General features: G+C 48.0%; 1 protein-coding gene across 2 annotated transcripts in view; it reads left to right on the top strand.

The window, feature by feature from the left end:
- LOC138299630 (protein HEG homolog 1-like) overlaps positions 1-26,253 on the top strand; it is a 412,852-nt gene that overhangs the window by 267,370 nt on the left and 119,229 nt on the right. For both annotated transcript variants that reach the window (XM_069238061.1, XM_069238062.1), the window contains 2 exons: positions 8,287-8,415; positions 15,601-15,643. In XM_069238061.1, the coding sequence (XP_069094162.1) occupies positions 8,287-8,415; positions 15,601-15,643 (172 nt within the window). The remainder of the gene's footprint in view (positions 1-8,286; positions 8,416-15,600; positions 15,644-26,253) is intronic.

Raw genomic sequence — 26,253 nt, 5'->3', positions numbered from 1 at the left:
AACGATAGACTCATTGAACGTTGAAGCAAAACTATATATGAAAATTCTTAATAACATGCTCCCCTCATTGATACACCCTAACTACAGCGGCTTCATTCAAGGCTGACAGGCCCACGATAATTAACAGGCGACTATCCACTTGGTTGAGAAAGCTACCGTCAAAAAGATACCTGCTGTGTTTGATGCTGACAAGGCCTTCGGACGAGTGTATTGAAACTTCTTAAGAATCGCGCTTCAGAAAATGGGCATATACCCCACATACTCAAGGATGGTGTTCTCCAACTATGATAATCCCCTCCCTAGGATGGAACTTACCTCTCTAGGCCCTTACATCTTTTCAGGAGAACCAGACAGGGTTGGCCCCTATCACCTCTTCTCTTCACCCTCTTTATAGAGCTCTTAGCATGCTTAATGCGATAAACAATGGTGGTGAGAGGGGTTAAATTTGGCCTGTGGGAATTTAAGATTTCCCTTTATGTCAGTGACACGCTTCTGACAACACTCCTCGCTTCCAGCCATACCGACTATAGTTGAAGACTTTCGATGTGCCTCTGGGTTTAAGGTTAATCTTAATAAATGAAAAATTCTAAATGTAACTCTTGAGACTGATGAGATGGCTGACCTGTCACCTCACTTTCCCTTCCATTGGGCTGGGTCTGCCATTAAATATATTGGAGTCTGACATACATGCCAGGTCTCAGAGCTCTTCGAGGCCAATTAACCTCCCCTTCTCTCAATTATAACCAAAGGTCTACACTCCTGGGGGGGAACCTAATGCTTTCCTAGATTGATTGGTATCAAAATGAATTTACTTCCTCTTCTCTTTTTTCAAGCACTTCCAGTTTGCCTCGACCCTTCATACCTATAGCAGATCCAGTGTAAACTGATGGCCTTTATTTGGAAAATTAGAGCCCCAAGACTTTCCCAAAAACGTATGATCCAACTTTGGCAGGAGGGAGGAGTGGCAACTCCTAGTACACCCTGCTGTTATGCTGGTGTGAGACTGCAACTAGTAGTAGATTAGTCCATCTTGCTCTCTAAGTAAAACTAGAGGCAGATGGATCACGCCATAGTTCGGAGACCTCTGTAGGATCAAGTGTGATTGGAGAAATGTCACAGGCCACCTAATGCTTGTCTCAGTGCCCCTGTTGCGGCAAAGTTAGGAACCTGGGATAAATACATGACACTGCAGGGCCTGGTGTCCTACCCATCCCCTTGCACACCAATACATCTTAACCTGACCTTCCAACCCACTCTTGATAGCTGCTCCTTTCTTCCCTGGAGGGATGGAGGATGTAAAGTGATTGCTGACGTGTATGACTCTACCATGCCTAAACCTTCCAACATTGTAGAACCTCTTACGACATTTCCAAATCAGAGCGACTACAATATTCACAGATCCGGTAGTGGCTCACACATCCTGTACTTCATGCTGGAGCCACTAGAGCCAGAACCCCTGTTTCCCAAATTGACTAGCACACAGGATGCAGTCTCAGCTCTATATAAGGTTCTCCTGGCACAAGACTCCAAATTCATTGCAACATATTACCGAAGGGGAACGAGTACTGCGAACAGCAGTAGAGCCTAAACAATGGGATAAACTGCACTGGGGTAAACTGCACAGGGACGTACACATCACATTGGTGTTCACTCATGGATGGGAAATACACTATAAAGTCTGGTTTGGCTGGCACTGCGCTCTCCATCGACTGCACTGCATATATCACAATGCTTCACCCGGTGTTGGAGGAGCTGTGGGGTGCTTGGTGAAGCACTTCACATATGGTGTTTTGACCAATAATTAGACCCTTCTGGGGAGGAAACCTCCACATTACTGCAGAAGGTCTTAACCATTCCTATCCCAACTACTTCAGAGGTGATACTCCTTGGCCTGGAACCCCCTAACCTGACCCACCGTTCCAAAGATAAATGGCACATGTGCCTACAGTGCCTGGGTGTTGCAAAACTTACAATAGCGCACCACTGGAAAAAGGCAGAAACACCACCCACTACGCAATGGCACCAACGCCCATGGGTGATGCTAGCTTTGAAAGTTCTAACAAGTAACATCTAGGGATCTCATTTAGAATTTGGATTTAAATGGAAGCCCTTGGTCCGGTGTTTGAGTTAGTGGATGCCCAGCTTGGCACTCCCCCCACAATGGAGGGCACTAGACCTATTTCACTGATAGGGAGAAGATGGACCTTGGAACTTAGTTGTACATTGAATTTGCAGTGGGATGACCCTCAGATGTAGTATAAGAGGGATGCTTGACCTGTATCTAATTTGCTTTCTCAGGTGGTCACCTGTGGGTATTTCATCCTTCTGCGTGCAGTAGGGGTTGGTGGAAGGGGTGTGGGGAAGTGAGGGATCAGTGAACATGAGGTTGACGCATGATGGGGAGATGATGAGCTTGTCCCATGTGGATAGACAAATGTGAGCACTGTGTTCAACCATAGCCAGTGGTGTTAACCGCTCTCATCGGCCTTTCTTATTTGTGCATGTAACGATGTATGGTTATTCAGGTTTCACTTTAAGAGTGTTAATAAAATGTTTTGAAATTGAATAAAGCCATAACATAAGGTATTGATCCTAGAAAGTGACTTTAAACAAGTGGTTCAAGGATTGGTGCTTTCAGAGTTGGACTTTGGAAACTCACTTCTGATAGAAATACCTAATGCACAACACAGCTACATGCAGCAGCAATTCTGGTGTCAAGGTTACACTAACCTGGCAGTCCTAACCCAACAGGAGCAATACCAGAATTGACACTTCCTTGAACCCACTGGAGACCATTTAAAGGATGACTATGGTAGTCAGCAGAAGACCTGGGGAAAGGGAAACGGAAAAAGTGAGTAAGAAACAAAGACACAGCACACATACCAATCTTGACCATATGAACTAACTCCCAGTTGAAGCAAAAACATTTATACATTAGATTGTTTTACCACAAGGCTCTTTAATCTGGCTATATAATCAAAAAACTAACAATTCCATATGGACAGCATCATCTATTCATAAAATCTAACAGGCTTAGGGGGTCATTACGACCCCGGTTGTCGGCTAGTATAGTGGAGATATTACCGCCAACAGGCTGGTGGTACCTACCTCCACTATTATGACATTGGTGGTTTGGCCAAAGCCAAACCTCCAATGTACCACACTGACTGCCATGGCCGTAACGACCACCGGGCTGGAGACTTCAGTCTTCGTCACTAGGCCGTCCATGGCATTATGACCCCGCCCACCACCATGGTTTCAGTGGTTTCGGTACCGCCACTGAAACCATGGCGGTAGGCACTATCAATGCCAAGAAATTCCTTCCCTGGCACTGATAGTGGTCTCCCTCTCTCCCTCCCCAGAATCGTCCCCCACCCTCCCCCTCCCTCTCCCGACCCCCCACATTTACACACATACACGCATATACATACTCACCCCTACACACGCGCATACACACATTCACCCACGCATTCATACATTCATACACACCCACAGCAACACTCACAAACATACATCCAGGCACACACGCAATCCCACGACACAACATGCACGTACACTCACACCCACTTATGCACACACACATTACACCAGCATGCAGCATCGCCACCTTACCGCCATCCGCCACCATGACCGTAGATGGAATACCGCCAGCCTTCTGGCGGTATTCCGTTTACGGTCATAATGCCATGGACGTTCGGTAGCCACGGCGACGGTTTGTTGGCGGCCGTCGCCGTGGCGGTAGGCAGAATTTGCCGCCAAGGTCCTAATGAGGGCCTTGGTCTTTTTCTGAGAGTGCACCTGGGGTTTGGAATTCTGTTCCCCCAGTCATCCGAAAAATTCCCACTCATGTCACCTTTAAGAAAGAGCTAAAATATGTGGTAATGGTACAGCGCTCATATATGTTTCTACTATTTTGACAAATTATTTACTCAGACTGTTTATATTCTATTTTGTAGTAAACGGACTCATAGCATGCCAATGAAAACAAATACGGACATGTAGCATATAATATTTAGAATGAGTGTATTAATTAATGCAGTGAAATTCGGGGGGGGAGGGTGCAAATCTTAAATTTCCGAACTCAAAAGCAGTGAGCTGCAGATTGAAGGGGTGAGATGACCAAGGTTTGCAATGGACTGCTTCCATTAGAAACATGTAGATTTCTGAAACATCTTTTTTCTAAATGTGGATATGCTAAAAACCTGGCATGGACCCGGCTCTCCAGGACCGACTTTGCAGAACTCTGAGTAAGGTGGACCTCTGTCTATTCGAGTCGCATAGTGGGTAAAAAGTAGTGGGTTGTAATGCTACCCCTAAAGATTGCCACTGGTTAGACTATTTGCATACATTCACCCAATCCAATCACTTTTTGGGTGTTTGATTGCCAGAAGTATGCATGGAAACTTGAGACTGGTGCAGCTTTCTAAGCCTACTGCTGCCAATGTTTGTGAATTCCAAAAAGTAGTAAATTTGCACCCCCTGGAGTACTATCTATCTGGGTGCAGATTAACTACTTTTTCAGTAAACAAGTCACTCTTTGGGACATATTTACACAGAAGTGGTGCAGCGTGGCGCAACAATTGGCAGCACCACACTGCATCACTTCTGAATGCAGGGATGCGCTGTATTTACACAATACGGCGCAGAATGCAGCACACATAGAAAAAGCACAAACGAGGAGAAATAAAAGTACTTCTCCTTGTTGCGTCATATCACCAAGGGGTAGCATTAGTTTTTGGCGCTGACAAATATTTATGAATTCTTGTAATTCTGGGGCAACCTCAGAAGCAGTGGGTGTTGTTGTGGAATGAGGCAGAAAACTGCCTTCGGAGGGGCCCATATTTACAAGGCAGTGTTAAGCCACAAAAGTATCTTAGCTCCACCTTGTAAATATGGTGCAGTGCAAAGTGTAAATATGTCCCTATTTATTCAAAATACTAGTCCAAAAAATGAACATGTTAAAACATCTTAGTGAAAGAACAAGAAAAACCAACAAAGACATAGTAAACCCGACTAGGAGCCCCGAGACCCAACTATGAAACCAAGAATCCATTTAAGGGATTTCACACCCCACACATCCCCACTGAAGCCACACCCCTGCCTTTCCCATCTCCACACATACATCACATACAAAAGAACAATCTGGAGTACCTGCCCTGTGATCACTTATTATAAATGTATTTTTGCTGCATGCACTCTTCTTTGTCTTTCCTACAAGAATCCTTTATGGCAGAGTAGTCAAATCAGTGCATTTGGGCAAGAATCCATGTTTCTAGTCCTCACCTTTGACAAATCACTTTATCAAGTGACTGATGGCTCCATGTACTAAGCAGGAGTCATAAATGGAGGAGGGTGGCGGGTTTAGTCATGGTTCTGGCTTGGCTCCAGGAGTCCATACAAGAGTCGAGCCATGAAAACGTTTGGCCTGAATATACAGGGAGTGCAGAATTATTAGGCAAATGAGTATTTTGACCACATCATCCTCTTTATGCATGTTGTCTTACTCCAAGCTGTATAGGCTCGAAAGCCTACTACCAATTAAGCATATTAGGTGATGTGCATCTCTGTAATGAGAAGGGGTGTGGTCTAATGACATCAACACCCTATATCAGGTGTGCATAATTATTAGGCAACTTCCTTTCCTTTGGCAAAATGGGTCAAAAGAAGGACTTGACAGGCTCAGAAAAGTCAAAAATAGTGAGATACCTTGCAGAGGGATGCAGCACTCTTAAAATTGCAAAGCTTCTGAAGCGTGATCATCGAACAATCAAGCGTTTCATTCAAAATAGTCAACAGGGTCGCAAGAAGCGTGTGGAAAAACCAAGGCGCAAAATAACTGCCCATGAACTGAGAAAAGTCAAGCGTGCAGCTGCCACGATGCCACTTGCCACCAGTTTGGCCATATTTCAGAGCTGCAACATCACTGGAGTGCCCAAAAGCACAAGGTGTGCAATACTCAGAGACATGGCCAAGGTAAGAAAGGCTGAAAGACGACCACCACTGAACAAGACACACAAGCTGAAATGTCAAGACTGGGTCAAGAAATATCTCAAGACTGATTTTCTAAGGTTTTATGGACTGATGAAATGAGAGTGAGTCTTGATGGGCCAGATGGATGGGCCCGTGGCTGGATTGGTAAAGGGCAGAGAGCTCCAGTCCGACTCAGACGCCAGCAAGGTGGAGGTGGAGTACTGGTTTGGGCTGGTATCATCAAAGATGAGCTTGTGGGGCCTTTTCGGGTTGAGGATGGAGTCAAGCTCAACTCCCAGTCCTACTGCCAGTTCCTGGAAGACACCTTCTTCAAGCAGTGGTACAGGAAGAAGTCTGCATCCTTCAAGAAAAACATGATTTTCATGCAGGACAATGCTCCATCACACGCGTCCAAGTACTCCACAGCGTGGCTGGCAAGAAAGGGTATAAAAGAAGGAAATCTAATGACATGGCCTCCTTGTTCACCTGATCTGAACCCCATTGAGAACCTGTGGTCCATCATCAAATGTGAGATTTACAAGGAGGGAAAACAGTACACCTCTCTGAACAGTGTCTGGGAGGCTGTGGTTGCTGCTGCACGCAATGTTGATGGTGAACTGATCAAAACACTGACAGAATCCATGGATGGCAGGCTTTTGAGTGTCCTTGCAAAGAAAGGTGGCTATATTGGTCACAGATTTGTTTTTGTTTTGTTTTTGAATGTCAGAAATGTATATTTGTGAATGTTGAGATGTTATATTGGTTTCACTGGTAATAATAAATAATTGAAATGGGTATATATTTTTTGTTTGTTAAGTTGCCTAATAATTATGCACAGTGATAGTCACCTGCACACACAGATATCCCCCTAACATAGCTAAAACTAAAAACAAACTAAAAACTACTTCCAAAAATATTCAGCTTTGATATCAATGAGTTTTTTGGGTTCATTGAGAACATGGTTGTTGTTCAATAATAAAATTAATCCTCAAAAATACAACTTGCCTAATAATTCTGCACTCCCTGTACAACAAACAATGTAAAAATATTATACAAACTCTTCAAAAAAACTTTCAAAAATGTATTATTTCAACATGCTGAAGCATTTAACCTTAGTACATCAGATTATGTCACTGCATAGACAAGCATTTATTAAAAGTGATAGTTTTATAAAAACCATATATGTCACGCCCCTCAATGACAATGCTGTAAGTGACGTCAGTAGTCATGTAAACCCTAAACGTGCCCTACATTCTTATTATAGATGAAACAACATCACAGTCTACTAAATCAAATGAAGGTACTTGTAGAGCGTCCATCGTGAACCGAGGTATTCAAGAGGGCACTTATATTGGATAATAGATAGGGACCCCAGTTCCAACTACCAAGCCAAAGCTGCATTTATTTGGGGCTATCACACGCCAAACACACACTCCTGAAGCTACACTCCTTAATTAAAGCAAATCTGCTGATTTATTACCACAATAGACCAATAACTTACCATATGGCATTTACGAATGTATGTTACAACTTGACAAAGAAAACAACTGGTTAAATATCTTTATAACTACTACACGTGTCATTGCTTCATGGCATAAACCATTTTTACAGGTGTGCAGATAGTAATATGGCTTTCGTGAGCAACGCCCCTTCCCACAATCAACAGTGTTTATTTACTATTCTGCTGCTGAATGCATTATATGGCAATTGATTTTTATGTGAAGCGGTCTTTCCCCCTTTGGTGTTAAGTGCATGCGATGGAAAACTGTCCAGGAAATAATGTAAAAAATAAATGCAAATTCAGGAAGGTGTGAGTTATACTTCTCACAAGTGAAAACCTGGTGGGGATAAACAGAAAAATGTAACTAATGACCCCTACACCCAGGGAATCAACACTCTAGGTGTGGAGAGGTGCATTAGTTACTCATTTTTCAAAAGCGAGCTTTAACTTTGGGAGTTTGGTAGAGGGCAGCCATCCACCAGAGTTTTGGAACCTTCAGAGGAACCGCGTAACAGTGTTTTTTCTGAAGATGGAGAGGTCACATCTATGCTAACACCAATCTCTGAATATGAAGAACAGACGTGAAAGCATCATACCTCCACAATTATTTTTTAAAGTTATAATATCCGACATATCACTTGCTTATATCACTTTGTGTGTAACTATGAAAGTAGGTGAATGAATATCAAGCACTCTGTGGGTGTTTTAATCGAGGGTCTTGGACTTTAAAGTAACAATGAATGTTAATGTACTGCCCAGTCGCACTCAAGGATTGAAATGCCATCTATATATCTCTTTGTTTTTTCACTTTCTAGAACAAGATCTCTGTTCTATAAACCTGTGCGACACCTCCACTTCTGTCTGCCAATCGAAAAATGGAACATTTACATGCAATTGTAAAGAAGGCTTTTATAAACCCTTTCCTTCAGAACGTAGTTGTACAGGTAAACGCTTCCAAGAATACCCTTCCCCTGCCCTGGCTTTCCAATGGAGGGTGGTGCGGGGTCGGATGGGGTCGGGGTGGTGCATGTTTTCTTTAGCAGAGAATAAATGTGAACTATAAAAAAGTACTATGAATATATAAACTAAAGTTGCAATAAACGTTAATAAGTTATTTTTAAGGAATATTATGTAAATTCGAACGCTTGACCTTTCCAGAGTTTTACAGCCGGGAACTTTGGCTCCTCTTCGGCTCCTTTTGGCACACTCATTTAAATATTCCACAACATTTGTTCCGCCCAGTCTGAATTTGTTTGCCAAAATATTAGTCAGCAGGTTGGAGGCAGTTACAGGAGGGTCCAAAAACATACTTTTCTATTCAGACCTCCGTAGGACAGTTGCCTGCATGTTATCAGCCATCTTCGACTTAGGGAGCGGGTGGTGAATCCGTACATCAGCAAGTACAAGAAACAGGGCAGGTTGTGCTCCAAACCGTGGACCCTCTTCCTGCTCCAAGTCAACGGTCCTCTTCTGCTCTATGCTCTATGATTTGCTCCAGGTCAGTCTTATCAGTTAAGTTGAAGACAAAGTCTAGGGATAATTTCGCAAAAAAACTAAGCTGGACACAAAGCCACCCTGTTAAATCACCTGCTGGAAAAAGTTGCTTAGTCAGCACTTGATGCAGCTTGCACCGACCTATTGCCTAACTAAGAGCCTACTCCAAGGAAGGTCCCTGCTCACTCTGAGTTCCTTAAGGCCTACTTGACCCCACAACATATAGAGACCTTCAGGAAGGCTGGGCTGCAACTTCTCCAGATAATGCTGACTCCATCCTTGCCTTTTGGCTTCATGGAACTTCAGGGGCCCCAGTTGGACTTCTGCCTGTCCTAGTGCTGACTGACCCCATTAGACCACTGTCTAGCCCCCTACCGGTGTCTGAGGGCTTGTCAATTCCTCCTGCTCCAGCGTTGGCCTTAACTCCAGTTGCATTCACTCCATATCCAACCCCGTGTCTGCTTCCAACCCAGAGCCAATGTCAGCCCTTTCCAGGCCTGTGTCCTATTAAGGGATTACCAAGGTACTGCTCCAAACTTTGAAGAACTCTGTGGAATAGTGGTAACACATGTCCTACTCTTGGTGCATTTAGAGGCTTGAAACCTCTATCAATAAACTTGTTTTTCCCTCAAAAGAACCAAAGCAAAATTTGGGCAGAGCAAGTGCTAGTAGCATGAAATTGCTGCAGATCCGGTGCATGGGTGCACATGATGAACTTTAAGTTGTGCTCTGCCTTGAGGGTTGTGTGTACAATGTATAATGGCATGGGCCATTTTTCCAAGTGATTCGGTAACAATGTAGCTAAAATTGATGAAGTTTTACAAGAGGATGTCAAAGGTGATGAAAACTTTACTTTGACAGCTTCTCAAAAAAATGCTAAGGGCCATCGCAAAAACCTAGTGAAAATAAATGCCATACAAATTAAAATGTTACTGTTTTCTAGAGCTTAGATTATCCTGATATCTGATGAGGTGTTCGGGATGCTATGACTCTCAAATTGAGCTGTAGGGTGAGAACTCTAAAGGGAGAATCTATGTGACCATCAAGGGCAAAAATGTCCACAGTCAGTCCCATCTGAGTAACATAGGAATTATCCAAGATCCCAATTCCAAACCTCCTGTCAGACTGAGAAAATATTTTATCAAAGACTTTGTTAATTCAGTCTAAGTGAAATTGCAAAAGTTGTCTGAGAGTTGTGTTATTAAGTGTAGTATAAAGACTGAGTGGGCTGCTTCTGTGTCAGTGTCTCAAAAACAATCTGGCAAGATCCGCTTATGTGTGGACCTAAGAGCTCTGAACAAATGTGTGCTGGTTGATCATTTTTCTCTACCAAACATCTCTGAGGTGGTTATGTTGTTGGAAGGAGCAAGGAACTCTGACATGAGATTTAGCAGTGGTTTATCATCAGATCAAATTACGACAATTCTAAAGATCTCACAGTATTAATTGTGTTTTGGTGTGTAGCAATATATAAGAATGCCTTTTGGGATTTTTTCATCCTTAGCAATATTAAAGCAGATGATCTGTGAAATGTTTGGGAACAAAAACGGAGCTAAATTTTTCCTGAGAGACATTCTAGTGCATTTGGAATTATGAAGTGCATTATCAAAGAGTGCAATGGCCACAGGTGTCCGGGGAGGAGGGTAGGCTCATGTGAATCTACAGCACTTCATGCCACAAACAGATTCTTACAGGGTAAGTAACATATTCCATCCGAGGCATGTGTGGCTGTAGATATACATGCTTGCATAGACTATAAAGCAGCCCCCCCCCCAAAGCGGTGGCTGTTGCACTTGTTTGAAAAAGTGTATGTAGCATTGCCTGGCCTGCATTGGCTTGTAGGCATGCTAAACCATCCACAATAATGTTTGGTGAATGTGTGTAGTGCGGGCCATGTAGCTGCCTTACATATGTCAGCTATTGGAATGTTTCCTAGAAAAGCCACGGATGCTCCCTTCGTTCTAGTAGAGTGTGCTCTAAGAGGTTCAGGTAAAGTTCTCTTGGCTTTAGCATAACACGTTTGAATGCATTTTGCTATCCATCTGGCTATGCCTGATTTGGATATAGGTTTTCCTTTATGGGGAGCTGAAAAGGCAACAAAAGGTTGCATAATTTTTCTGAAAGTTTAAGTTCTATCAATGTAGAACATAAAGGCCCTTTTAACATCTAATGTATAGAGAGCCCTCTCCACACCTGAATCTGGTTCATTGATTGAGTTGAAAATGAAATTTAGGATTTATGTGTAGGACTACCCTGTCTCTGTGTAGCTGGAAGAAAGGTTATTCCAAGGTTAAATCCTGGAACACATCTAAGTGAGGTGATAGTGTCTAGAAAAGCCACTTTCCAGGAACGGTACTGAAGGGGGCATATATGCAGTGGTTCAAATGGAAGGCCCATAAGGCGTGTAAGAACAATGTTAAGATTCCTGGAGAGTGTAGGTGGAACCTGAGGTGGAATAATTCTTTTGAGCCCTTACATAAAGGCTTTAATGACTGTTATTGTGAATAAAGAGACATGTCTATTTTGTAGATAAGCAGCTATTGCAGCAAACCAGGTTTTTCTAGATGAAGCAAGTAGCAGACAGTGCCTTGTACATTGGCTTTGAAATTGTCAATTTGCTTTGAATGACAGTAGCAAGCAAATCTTTTCCATTTTGTAGAGTAGCAAGCTCTAGTGGAATGGAAGGAGAAGGAGAGGAGGAAAAGTGTAGGCAAATATCCCTGGCCAACTCATCCATACCTTGTTGCCCTTAGATAGTGGGTGTGGGAACCTGGAGGTGAAGTTTGGGCATTTTGCATTTTCGGCGATTGCAAAAAGGTCTATCAGAGGAAACAACCACCTGTGGAAGTATGGGAGTAGGTGGGTGGAGTTCCCATTCATGGACTTGTTGCTGAATCCTGCTGAGAAGATCTGCAAAGTCATTTTCCATGCCTGGGAGATATTCTGCCAGCAGGCGAATGTTGTGATGTGGTGCCTATTTCCAAATCCGTGACAGACAGGATAATTGTGATGACTGTGCCCCCCCCCCCCTGTTTTGTAGATAGTACATGGTTGTCATGTTGTTTGTTTGGACTAGGACAACCTTGTGAGTGAGGTGAGGAAGGAATGCTTTCAAGGCTAGATGAACAGTTTGAAACTTGAGATAGTTGATATAGACACCCCAGTGTTTGTTTTCCCATATACCCTGAATTATGAGATCCTTCAGATGTGGGGAACAGGATTGTGTAAAGACCACACTTTCAACAGGTTGTTGGTATTCCACCATTGCAGAGAGTGATGAGTTTGGTGCTCTATCAACACTAGATCCTCTAATTGACCCTGTGCCTGAAACCACTGTTGAGCTAAAAACTCCTGTAACGGGTGCCCTGTAATCGGGCATGGGGTACTTTGGGGATACAGGAGGCCATTATCCCTAGGAGGCACATGACTGTCCTCACTGTGAGTTGTTGATTTGTCTGAAACTGAGGTAACAGTGTCTGAAAATCCTGTACTCTTGAAGAGTTGGGATAGGCTAATCCTAACTTTTTAGAATAGCTCCTATATCGTTGAACCTGCAGAGGATATATGTGAGACTTGTGAACATTGATGGTGAATCCAAAACGGTGTAGCAGATCCATTGTAATCTGAGTGTGCTGTAGGCACTGTTGTTGAGTGTTGGCTTTGATAAGCCAACTGTCCAGGCATAAAAAATTTGTACTTTTTGTCTGCATAGATGGCCTACTACCACCCCTAGGCAATTGGTGAATACTCGAGGTGCAGTATTCACACCGAAAGGAAGGACTTTGAACTAATAATTGCTGCCCACCACAAACCTGAGATGTTTGTTATGAGCTGGATGAATTGGTATGTGAATGTAGGCATCCATTAGGTCTAGTGTGGCTATAGAGGCACACTGTTGCAGAAGTGGAATCACATCCTGCAGTGTGACCATGTGAAAAGGCTCTGATAACGTACTCGTTTAGTGGTCCTGAGATCTGGAACTGGTCCTTATTTGAGAATTAGGAAGTATAGAGAATATACCCCTGAGCCCTGGTTTTGAAGAGGAACAGATCCTAGAGCTCCTTTGAGAAGATGAACTTGTACTTCTTATCTGAGCAATGCTTGATGTTCCGGTGATAACCTGTGAGTGCGAGGTGGAATGCTGGGAGAAGTGGTAGTGAGCTCTAGACAATAGACATGTTGGATCATGACTTATACCCACCCAATTTCTTTCCATGTGGGGCGAAAGTCCTGTAGTCAGCCCTAGACAGGTGTTATGCGATTGGGGAGCAGGAGAGGGAAGTCATTGTCAAGGAAGTCATTGCTTAGTGGATGGTGTTGTTCCACATGGGGCGGCACCCTTACCTCTTCCTTTACTGTTGCTTCTGTAGGAACCGTGGTAGTAGCCTTGCATAGATTTTCACTTTTGTAAGCAATCTACATAATAATTCACAATAATGCACACAAATTTTGAGGTTTTGTTCAATGTCAGCGATACTATGTACTTGTTGAGATGGTCCATACATCAAACATGCTTTTCTCATTTATCTATAGTGCTAATCTCACGTTTCAAGGTAAATGGTAAAATAGGTAGAGAGATTACACTTTCTGGATGTCCTTCTTGCACTAAAATAATTATGTACTGAGTGTAACAAGGGTGCTGAGAATCATGAGATACTATGGGCCATATTTATACTTTTTGATGCACAACTGCGCCAACGCAGTTGTGCGTCAAAAATGTTAACGCCGGCTAACGGCATTCCAAAGCGCCATGCGGGCGCCTTATTTATGGAATGACGTTAGCCGGCGGAGCTGACTGGTGTGCGTCCAAAAAAATGACCCACAACAGGCACCACCGGCGTAGGGGAAAATGGAGCTTGGGCGTCAAAAAATGGGGCAAGTCGGTCTGAGGCAAAAAATCTGCCTCAACCCGAGTTGCGCCATTTTTTTTTACTCCCACCCTCCATTAACATTACTCCTGTCTTAGCAAAGACAGGAGTCATGCCCCCTTGCCCAATGGCCATGCCCAGGGGACTTCTATCCCCTGGGCATGGTCATTGGGCATAGTGGCATGTAGGGGGGCACAAATCAGGCCCCCCTATGCCACAATAATTTTTTTTTTTTAAACTTACCTGAACTTACCTTAAGTTCCCTGGGATGGGTCCCTCCATACTTGGGCGTCCTCCTGGGGTGGGCAAGGGTGGCAGGGGGTGTCCCTGGGGGCATGGGAGGGCACCTCTGGGCTCCTTCCGAGCCCACAGGTCCCTTAACGCCTGCCCCGACCAGGCGTTAAGAAATGATGCAAAAGCGGCTGGACGTCATTTTTTTTGACCCGCCCACTCCCATGCGCCATTTTTGCACGGGAGTTTAAATAAGGCGCACATGCCTTGGAGTCATTTTTTAGACGGGAACGCCTACCTTGCATATCATTAACGCAAGGTAGGTGTCCACGCTAAAAAATGACGCAAACTCCAAGATCTTTGGCGCTAGACGGGTCTAACGCCAAAGTATAAATATGGAGTTAGCTTTGCGTCGGATTTGCGTAAAAAAAAACGACGCAATTCCGGCGCAAACAGAGTATAAATATGCCCCTATGATTCTGCTCCATCCACTCCAAGCCCAACAACATTGGTAGGTGCAATAAAAATAAATGTAGCGGAGATACATTGAAAGGGCTCTTTTCATGATGGTAGCACCATTACAAGGGGGAAGGAGCCAGGTCTGCCTACCCCACTCATTTCAGTGATATGTGCCACCACTCCTAAATGTACTTATTTATATATCAGAAGCAGGCATAGCCATCTTTTGTGATATGGGGGTCATTCTGACCCCAGCGGTCATGGACCGCCGGGGCCAGGGTTGGAGGGAGCACCGCCAACAGGCTGGCGGTGCTCCACAGGGTATTCTGACCGCAGCGGTTCAGCCGTGGCCAGAAAGGGAAAACCGGCGGTCTCCCGCCGGTTTTCCGCTGCCCTGGGATGGGGGATTCTGACACCCCATACCGCCATCCTGTTCCTGGCGGTTCGCCTGCCAGGAACAGGATGGCGGTATGGGGTGTCGTGGGGCCCCCGGGGGCCCCTGCAGTGCCCATGCCAATGGCATGGGCACTGCAGGGGCCCCCGTAAGAGGGCCCCACTTTGTATTTCAGTGTCTGCCTTGCAGACACTGAAATACGCGACGGGTGCCACTGCACCCGTCGCACCTTCCCACTCCGCCGGCTCAATTCTGAGCCGGCGTCCACGTGGGAAGGATGATTTGCACTGGGCTGGCGGGCGGCCTTTTGGCGGTCGCCCGCCAGCCCAGTGCAAATCCCAAAATACCCTCAGCGGTCTTTCGACGGAAGCGGCGGAGCGGTATTTTGAAGGGGGGAACTCTGGCGGGCGGCCTCCGCCGCCCGCCAGGGTGAGAATCACCCCCATAGTCTTGAGACATACAAGGTAATCCTTAACTATATTGTGCCATATACATCAGCTGCCTCGAAATATATCAATGGACCTTGATTTTATTTTGAACAAGTTTCTCATGCTACCTGAAAAGCAGAAAGGTGCCCAGTATGATGTATGTGTCCCAGCCCCACAAAAGTTTCTGACAGGCCTGGGTGAGTCATATTGAGAGTTTGTTTATATCTTTTGACTTTTGTGTTTGATTTTTTTCAGCTTGTACAAGTGGCTATGAACTGAAGAACAACACTTGTGTGAGGTAAGTAAAACCCCAATACACTAATCTGTTTGCACTTTTTGGAGAATAATGATAGTTTTAAGGTGCAATTTACAATTTCTCGTGTGACTCAAATTTAAACGAGTCAGAATTTCTATTGGAAAAGTGAATGTGACTTGTAAAGGAAAAGTTTGGTAAAATAATAGTTTTGCGCCTTAAGATCAAGATCCAATCATATCAAGGTACAGTCTTTACTAGTAACCCTCACTCTAGGAAGTGATGCATTTGAAACAAACACAGTATTAACTCAATTATTTTCTGCTTAAATAAACCTTGACTTTGTAGAACAGGGGCACAACACATTCTGGCCCTCATTACAACCCTGGCGGTTGGTGTTAAAGCGCCGGTAATACCGCCAACAGGCTGGTGGTAAAAAAAATGAAATCACGACCATGGCGGAAACCGCCAACATAGACAGCCACTTTAACACTCCGACCGCCACGGCGGTAGAAACAAACACCGCGGCGGTAACCGCCAACAGACAGGTGGAAGACAATGTACCGCCCACTGTATTACAACAGGCATATCCGCCACCTTTTCCGGGGTGGTACCAACACCATCAAAAGCACGGCGGAAATAGGACTTTGACCGGAAACCACTCACCTCTCGACACCCTACGAGGAACCAGGACACCATGGAGCCGGAGTTACAGGTCCTGCCCACGTTGGTTTAACTCCTCTTCTACCAGGAGCAACAAAGACGCCGGCGACGACCACGGTGAGTACTGCACCTAGCACACAGGGGAGGGGGGAAGGAAAGAGAGAGTGACACACACACGCAACAAGCAACACCCCCACCCTCACCCACAACAACATACACACAAATACACGCAGCAGCATGACATTTACACCCCGTCACCCCCTGGAAGAACGCAAGGAAAAATTGAAATGATTGTAACGAATGTAATCATCGAAAAAAAAGAGAAGCCAAGATAACTTTAAATCATCAGTATATACAAATATGTTCAGCAACTACACAAGTCCGAATAGTGTTGCAATCATTGTCCGTGGAACACTGCTGGGGCATCAGATCGAACATAAACAGGCACCTCAGGGTGAGGGGGGGGGTACCTCAGCTGGATGAACAGACGATGCCACTGCTTCACGAGGGGGCTCCATGCCCACTGATTGGTCCTGGGGAGTGCAAAGCCACAGTCTCTCAAGTGGGTGGTTTGCTCCCTGATTGCTCCTTGGGATTGCAAAGCCACAGTCTCTCAAGTCTCTCAAGTGGGTGGGTTGCCCACTGATTGGTCCTGGGGAGTGCAAAACCACAGTCTCTCAAGTCTCTCAAGTGGGTGGGTTGTCCACTGATTGGTGCTGGGGAGTGCTAAGCCACAGTCTCTCAAGTCTCTCAAGTGGGTGGGTTGCCCACTGATTGGTCCTGGGAAGTGCAAAGCCACAGTCTCTCAAGTGGATGCTGTTCTCCACTGGTTCTGGAGGGGGCTTGGTGCCCAAAGTGCTTCATCCTGCCAAGGACTGTGTTAATGGATGCTTTTCTCCACTGGTTCTGGGGGGGGCTTGGTGCTCAGAGTGCTTCATCCTGCCAAGGACTGGGGTAGTGGATGCTTTTCTCCACTGGTTCTGGAGGGGGCTTGGTGCCCAGAGTGCTTCATCCTGCCAAGGACTGGGGTAGTGGATGTATCTCTCCACTGGTTCTGTAGGGGGCTTTGTGCCCAGAGTGCTTCATCCTGCCAAGGACTGTGTTAGTGGATGCTTTTCTCCACTGGTTCTGGAGGGGGCTTGTGTCCAGGGTGCTTCATCCTGCCAAGGACTGTGTGAGTGGATGTTTTTCTCCACTGGTTCTGGAAGGGACTTTGGGCATCATTCTGAGGCCGGCGGGCGGCGGTCGCCGTCCGCCTGGCGGGAACCGCCAGACCGCGGAGGCCATTCTCGCTTTCCCGCTGGGCTGGCGGGCGACCGCCAGAAGGCCGCCCGCCAGCCCAGCGGGAAACCCCTGCCCACGAGGAAGCCGGCTCCGAATGGAGCCGGCGGAGTGGGAAGGTGCGACGGGTGCAGTTGCACCCGTCGCGAATTTCAGTGTCTGCTAAGCAGACACTGAAATTCTTTGTGGGGCCCCCAGGGGCCCCACGACACCCCATACCGCCATCCTGTTCCTGGCGGGCGAACCGCCAGGAACAGGATGGCGGTATGGGGTGTCGGAATCCTCATGGCGGCGCAGCAAGCTGCGCCGCCATGGAGGATTCCTGAGGGCAGCGGAAAACCGGCGGGAGACCGCCGGTTTTCCCTTTCTGACCGCGGCCAAACCGCCGCGGTCAGAATGCCCTTGAGAGCACCGCCAGCCTGTTGGCGGTGCTCTCGTGGTCGTTGACCCTGGCGGTCAATGACCGCCAGGGTCAGAATGACCCCCTTTGTGTCCAGAGTGCTTCATCCTGCCAAGGACTGTGTTAGTGGATGCTTTTCTCAACTGGTTCTGGAGGGGGGCTCTGTGCCCAGAGTGCTTCATCCTGCCAAGGACTGTGTTAGTGGATGTTTTTCTCCACTGGTTCTGGAGGGGGCTTGGTGCCCAGAGTGCTGCACATGCAGTGTGGCAGGTCCCATTCCCTCACCTAGGTGTGTGTGCCATGAGATTGCCTGTGAACAGGTAGCATGATACTCCATGGAGTCAGAGACACACTCCACCCTGCTGCGACTTTGCCTGCTACCTGCTGCTACTAACAGTGCTGGGTGTCGTGCCTCATGTACACTGTGCAGGGTCCTGGCCGTCTCCTGCAGCCTCGGATGGCTGTCCACTGGGAATGTTTGCCATGTCAGCTGTGGTGGCACTGTCTGAGCACGTCGCCGGGCTGGTGGAGGTGGTTGCGGCAGTGTCTGTGGCGGAGATGCTGCCGGTGGTGAATGTGTCAGCACCTGTGGAGGGAGACAGCAGGACGTCTCCTGCAGCCTCGGACGGCTGCCCACTAGGGATGATGCTGGGGACTGTAGCTGAGGCAGCAGACGTGCAGTTGGCGTTGCAGGTGGCCGTACAGATGTCGGTGCAGGTGGCGGTGTCCACCGTCGTACAGGTTGCTGTTCTGGTTGCCAGAAGGGGTGACTTTAGTCCCTCAGCCGGAGGGTCCGTGCCCTGTGCTGACTTCCCCTTAGGCTTGTGTCCCTTCCCTACCTTGGATGTCGCTGCAGGTCCCTTGGCAATGTCCCCTTTTGTCTTGGAGGAGGCCTTGCTGGGTGCTTGGTGCGGCTTTTCCCTACGGCATATGGGCACCTTCTTCACCTTGGCAGGTAGTGGAATGGGCTGATCCTTGGCCTCGCTAGGTGGCACACTTGCAGCCCAGATGGGTTCCGCCCGCGAGGTGACAGGACTTGCTGAGACCAAAGTGCTGGAGGATTGGTGGCTGAGGTGCTGGGCTGGGACCTGGACATCCTGGCCCTATGGGGAGGACGGGGGGGAGGTGTAGGGAAGAGGTCAATGTTAGCCAGGAAAAGTTTTTTAGACACACTGGGATGGGAAAATGGAGGGGGTTTGGGAGTGGAGGAAGAGGTAGTGGTTGTAGGAGGTGTACGTCTGCTGAATTTGGATGAAGGTGCATGGGCCGGAGGCTGTTGTGAGGTGGATGGCTGTTGGGTGGGTGTGTGCCTGCGTTTGTGTACTTTGGGAAGAGGGCTCACAGACACACTGGGAGAGGACACAGGGGACGTGTGCATGGTAGTGGGGGTGGTGAGTGCACATGAGCGGTGTGTGGTGATGGGGGTGCTTGTGATGGAGGTAGTAGCTGAGGATGTAGTGCATGCAGGTGTGAGTGGAGACGAGACAGGGAGGGAGGAGGAGGACGTGGAGGAGGGGGACACAGTGGAGGCAGTGGATGTTGGTGTGTCTGCATGGGGATGGTGATTGTGTGAGTGCCTGTGGGATGTTTGGTGCTTATGTTTGCCATGTGCACTCTTGTGTGTTGATGAGTGTGCATGCTGGTCTGATGATGTGCTTGGGATAGGCTGAGGTACAGGGGATTGGGTCTGGGAAGTGGAGGTTGGAGGGGGAGGCTGGGCACAGGGACAATGGCTGCCATCAGTGCTGAGGCTAGAGCCTGAATGCTCTCTGTTGGGCTGCCACGCCATAATGAATGCCCAACAGTCAGGGTTCTCAGGTGGTCAATAGCCTCCTCACTGAGGGCAGCAGGACTGACTGGGGCAGGGCCTGAAGTGCCTGGGTCGAAGGAGATGCCTACCCTCCTGGATGAGCGGGCATGGTAAACTCGATCAGGGGCTGCTGGGAGGGCAGTGCTGATAGGGGGGGTGTGGCGGCTGTACCTGTTGTTGTGGTGGGCACAGAGGTGCCCACCACCGCAAGGGTGCTCCCACCAGAGGAGGAGTCGCTGTCGCTGTTGTCTGCTCCTGTCCCCGTCGTGGAGCTCCCCTCGCCCTCCGTCCCACTGGTGCCTTCAGACTCCGTAAATTCACCCTCCAGGGCCATGTGGGTTGCAGCTCCCTCCTGCTCCGATGCCAATGCTCCTCCGCCAGATGATGCTAATGCACACAGGGACAGGGTGACAAACAAAAAGGTGGGGGAAAGACAGAAGAGACACATGGTCAATGCCTGCAACACCACTACCATTGGCGGACACAGCACACAGGGAGCACCCCTATGCACTAGCGCATGCACTAACAGTGCAGGGGAAAAGCACATGCCCATGGGGGACTCTGCCTAGACCCATTTGATGCACAGCTGCAACCCACAGGAGCCTGACTAGGTGTAGAGGGCAACTACCACATTTGGGGTTGGAGTGGCACTGAGCCTGCAACACAATGGATGTTCCTTGGCATGTCTGCCCTGGCCTAGGGTAACCAACTTCCCCCAACCAGACACCTCGTAAAGCGCGCAGAGTCAGCTGAATGAGACTGTACTCACCCCTTTGTGGCTGCTGTGATACCCTCAAGTGCCCATCCAACTCAGGATATGCCGCCACCAGGATCCGGTACATCAGGGGGGTCATGGTGCAACAGGCACCCCTTCCACGTTGAGAGACCATCCCCAGCTGGGCCTCCGCCCTCTTCTTGGTCCAGCGGTGCAGGTCCTCCCATCTTTTCCGGCAGTGGGTGCTCCGTCTATGGTAGACCCCCAGGGTCCGCACTTCATTGGCGATGGCACGCCAAATACCCTTCTTCTGGTGGGCGCTGACCTAGAGGAATAGTGAAGTAAAAATGGATGTTACTCCCCAGTCCGGTTCTTCTCACTCATTGCCACCAAACCTCCCACCCTGGCCCAGAAAAACATACATTCACCATCCTCACATGCTGGCCTGTGCCCCCCCTGTCTCTTCCATCCACGACACTCCATACAATCATGTGCCATCCACCATGCACACACTTTACTCACCTGTTTGTCTGGAGGACCGTAGAGTAGCGTGTACTGAGGGAGGACCCCATCCACCATTTTATCCAACTCCTCCGCAGTGAAGGCAGGGGCCCTTTCCCCAGACACTGTAGCCATTGCCGCTTCCAGGCGCAGGTCACAGCAGCACTTGCAGTGTAGGCCCTCTTCTGTTGAAGGTCCGGTATCAAGTGAGCGAAGAGATAGAAAATGGCGGTCACGTCCGCGGCGGTGCGTACCTTCACCACCGGCGTACATCGTCACTGGCTCCTGGAACCCATAGGGCCCAATGATAACCAATGCTGAATTGCGACGCGCTCTTCGACCGCCTACCGCGACGCTGCAGAACGCCAGCGCAATTACCTCATTTCCCTTGTCCCTCCTTACAGGTCAGGCAGCCTCCATTTCAGGTGGCCACATGGCAGGCCAACTAACTGCGTCACAGCACTTTTGGCCAGGAATACAGACAGACAAAGGCACACAACAATTACATCACGATTGTGCTAAACAGCCTTGTGAAACCTACGTGGTGTATGACCCTCTGCTCACCCTTCTCCTCCATACGGCATGTCCACTGGGGCAGGTGATGAGATGGTGGCATCCTCTGGTGTACAGACCCCTGGTGGACCTGTCGACAATGGAAGACAGACAGATCATTATCATCTACAGACTTGATCGTGCCACAATCCAGGAACTGTGTGCCCAGTTGGAGCCAGACCTGATGTCAGCTATCCGCCATCCCACAGGAATCCCCCCCTCTAGTGCATGTCCTGTCAGTGCTCCATTTCCTGGCCAGTGGTTCCTTTCAAACAACAGTGGCCATGGCATCAGGGATGTCACAGCCAATGTTCTCTAACGTGTTGTCCAGAGTGTTATCTGCCCTGCTGAAACACATGCGCAGCTACATCGTTTTCCCTCAGGTGGAGTATTTGCCCACAGTGAAAGGTGACTTCTATGCCCTGGGACATATCCCCAACATTATTGGTGCCATTGATGGTACACATGTGGCATTTGTTCCCACCCCCCCCCCGCAGGAATGAACAGGTGCACAGAAACCGCAAAAGCTACCATTCTATGAATGTGCAGATGGTGTGTTTGGCAGACCAGTACATCTCCCATGTGAATGCCAAGTATCCTGGCTCTGTGCATGACGCTTACATTTTGAGGAATAGCAGCATGCCTTATGTGATGGGCCAACTCCAGAGGCACCGTGTGTAGCTAATAGGTGAGCCCAAGGTCCCAACACAGTTGACATAGGTGTCTGGGTATGGGAGAGTCCCTAAGGGTTGGAGGATGTCTAATAGTTGTCCCTCAATATTTGCAGATGACTCTAGTTACCCCAACCTGTCATGGCTACTGACCCCAGTGAGGAATCCCAGGACAAGGGCAGAGAAACGCTACAATGAGGCACATGGGCAGACTAGGAGGATAGTAGAGCGCATCATCGGCCTCCTGAAGGCCAGATTCCGGTGCCTCCATCTGACAGGTGGCTTCCTACACTACTCACGAAGAAGGTGTGCCAGATCATTGTGCATGCTGTATGTTGCACAACCTGGCTTTGCGATGCCAGGTGCCTTTTCTGCAGGAGGATGGGCCTGATGCTGGTCTTGTGGCAGCTGTGGAGCCTGTGGACAGTGAAGAAGAGGAGGCAGAAGAAGAAGATATAGACAACCAAAACAACATCATCATGCAATACTTCCAGTGAGACACAGATAAGGGGATGGCACTGCTTCTCACATCTCATACTACTGTAGGACATAGCATTACTCTGCCTTTTTACCTCTGTGTATGGACCCTGGCATGTCACTTTACATTTTCATTTCACAGATCTCGGTTCCACTTTGTGCCCTCTGCTATGTTTACTGCTGCCCAACAACTGTGCAACATTGGTATGTGAACATAAACATTGACATTGCTATATTTCTGAGAGGTTGCAATAACACATTTGTGAAAGTACAGACTGACTCCAGATTGATTTGTGATTCAAGGGTGTTTATTTCTGTGCTAATAGGTGGAGGGGGCTGTGCAAGGGGCTGGGGTGATGGTAGAGGAATGTCCGTGGTAGAGTTCAGTCTCTTGGTCTCACAGGTGCATTGTCCAGGGGGGCATAGGAAGTGGAGTGATGGCAGGTCAAAGTTGTCAGGGTGACAAAGTGGGACAAAAGGGTGACACTCAGGAGAGTCTTATTTTCTGGTGGGGGTCTTGGCAATGTTCTCTGTCTTGTTCCTGGATCTCAGGGACCGCTTGCTGGGTGGTTCTCCTTCTGCAGGGGGTGGGGTGCTGGTGGCCTATTGGTCCTCTGGTGGGGCCTCCTGTCCACTAGCACCGGCAGAGGTGGAGGGCTGTTCATCGTTCAGGCTAGTGTCAGGGGTCCGTTTGTGTGCCACTGTGTCCCTCATGGTGTTGGCCAGGTCTGCCAGAACCCCTGCAATGGTGACCAGGGTGGTGTTGATGGACTTCAAGTCCTCCCTGATCCCCAGGTAGTGTTCCTCCTGCAGCCGCTGGGTCTCCTGAAACTTGGCCAGTACCATGCCCATGGTCTCCTGGGAATGATGGTATGCTCCCATGATGTTGGAGAATGCCTTGTGGAGAGTGGGTTCCCTGGGCCTGTCCTACCCCTGTCCCACAGCAATCCTCCCAGCTTCCCTGTCATCATGTGCCTCTGTCCCCTGAACAGTGTGCCCACTGCCACTGACTACAGGTCCCTGATTGTCTTGGGTTGGTGGGTTTGCCTGGGGTCCCTGTAGTGGTGGACACACTGCTTATTGACGTGTCCTGAGGACAGAGAAATGGGCCCACTGGGTGGGTGCTGTAGTCGTGTCTCCTGAGGGGGGAGGCTCTGTGGTGGTTTGTGACAGTGGCAGGGGAACCAACTGTCCAGTGGTCCCTGATGGGACGGGCTGGTCATCCAGATCCAGGCGTGCAGAGCTGCTGTCGTCACTGTGGGCCTCTTCTGGGGGGGATTGGATATGTCTGGCACCTCCTGTCTGGTGACGTTGGGTATGTGTCCTGTTGGGGTGTAAATGCATAGTTATTGTATCTGTTTGTGCCATCTTGTGCACTGCGTGAGTTACCCTCTACTCCTGTGCTTGCATAGTTGTGTTTGCATTGTGTGAATAGTGTTTTGGGGTCCGTGTGGGTATCTGTACTGGACATGCTTTGGTGATGGGTGTCCATACTTTGGTGTTGCATGCAGGGCTTGGTATTGGGATGGCTGGGTTGTGATAGTGGGGCATATGTGAGGTGTTGGAGTGATGGGGGTGAGGTAAGGGTGAGGGTATGTGATGGCATGCAGGTAGGGGGGGGATAAAGTAGTAAAGATTTGACTTACCAGAGTCCAGTCCTCCTGCTACTCCTGCGAGGCCCTCAGGATGCAGTACTGCCAAGACTTGCTCCTCCCATGTTGTTAGTTGTGGGGGAGGGGGTGGGGGTCCACCGCCAGTCCTCTGTACAGCAATCTGGTGTCTGGATACCACGGAACGCACCTTCCCCCGTAGGTCGTTCCACCTCTTCCTGATGTCATCCCTTGTTCTGGGGTGCTGTCTCACTGCGTTGACCCTGTTGACAATTCTCCGCCATAGCTCCATCTTCCTTGCAATGGAGGTGTGCTGCACCTGTGACCCGAATAGCTGTGGCTCTACCCGGATGATTTCCTCAACCATGACCCTGAGCTCCTCCTCTGAAAACCTGGGGTGTCTTTGAGGTGCCATGATGTGGTGTGGGTGATGTGTGAGGTGATGTTTGTTGTGCTGTGTGAAATGTTGTGTTGGGGTGAGTTGTTTGAGGTGCGTGGATGTTGTATGAGTGATGGTGTGATGTGCTTGTGGATGCTTGTGTAGTGTTTGCTATACTCTCTCTCTGCTTCTTCTCAAAAAATTTCGTTGTAAGGGTTTGTGTGTAATGTGGGTGTGTGTTTTATATTGTTGTGGGTGTGTGGGTGTGGTGTGTATATGTGTTTCAGGTGTGTGTATTTTGAGTTGTCCAATGTGGTTGTGTTTCGTAAATGTGTGTGTATTTCCAGTGCGGCGGTGTGTACGCCAATGGATTACTGCGGTTGAATGACCGCCGCGTTGATTCGTGGGTCGTGATAGTGTGGGCGTATTCTTGTTGGCGTGACAGTGTAGGTTTTCCTATTGCCAGTTCATCACTGACCTTTGGTGTGGCGGACTTGTGTGGATGTCTGTATTGTGGCGGATTACGAGATGTGGGTCGTAATACCTGTAGCGGATTTCCGCCACGGTATGTTGGCGGCTTTCAGCACAGCGGTAATCGGGATTTACCTCTAGGGTTGTAATGAGGGCCTCTGTCTTTTGGCAACTGTTCAAAGTTCAGTGCCATGTTGAATGGTAGGTTTGGTTTTGACATAATTTTTAGTATGGACATTTTTCCTAAATTACTGAGGATGATGTGTGTCAGGAAAAATAAAATAAGCAAGATTGGTTTGATGTGTTATATGTCATAATAGGTTATATAATGGTATGTGAATGTGAAGCATATCCCTATCATGAGACTTCAGAGTGCATCCTATGTTTTAGGCTGGTTAGGGAGGGGATTGGGAGAAAGGCTGATGGGAACAGGATTCGGGGGAAGGGTAGAGGTAGTTTCGGGAGAAGTTATGTTTACATATTTTATTAGAAATAGGGACAGTGAATCCAAGTGAGCAAATACCTTTCGAATTCCCTAATAAGACCCCATTAAGAGACCGACAAACAGTAATATTTCCATAAAGTTAAGGCAGCCCTTGCAGCTAACACAGAATTACAGTTTTATATAGGCAACTAAGGCATAGCTGGTGGAAAGCAAAAGCAGAGAGACCATCAATGTATAAGTGTGAATAGCAACTGTTGGACGTGGCTCTTTTTGTAGGGTTATCCCTAAGTGTTTTGCCTTCTTTCTCCTATTTTTTCTGACCTATTTGTGTTGGCTTTCGAACTCTGGGCTCTTTACCACTGCTGATGTGCATATGCTTTCTGTCTAAAATGTATTGGTGATTGGTCTATCCATGATTGGCATATCTAATTTGCTAGTAGGTCCCTAGTGTAGTGCAACATGTGTGCCCAGGGCCTGTAAATCAAAAGCTACCAGTGGGCTTGCAGCACTGATTGTGCCACCCACAGGAGTAGCCCTGTAAACATTTCTCAGGCCTGTCACTGCAGTGTCTGCATGTGCAGTTTTACCTGCTAGTTCGACCTGACAAGTGTACCTACCTGCCAGGCCCACACCTTCCCTTTTACTACATGTGAGTCATCCCTAAAGTAGGCCCAAGGCAG

This window comes from Pleurodeles waltl, chromosome 6 (genome assembly GCF_031143425.1).
Source record: "Pleurodeles waltl isolate 20211129_DDA chromosome 6, aPleWal1.hap1.20221129, whole genome shotgun sequence".
NCBI classification, from domain to species: Eukaryota; Metazoa; Chordata; class Amphibia; order Caudata; family Salamandridae; genus Pleurodeles; species Pleurodeles waltl.
Note: the sequence above shows the minus strand (reverse complement) of the source record. Positions and strands in the feature narration are given on the sequence as shown.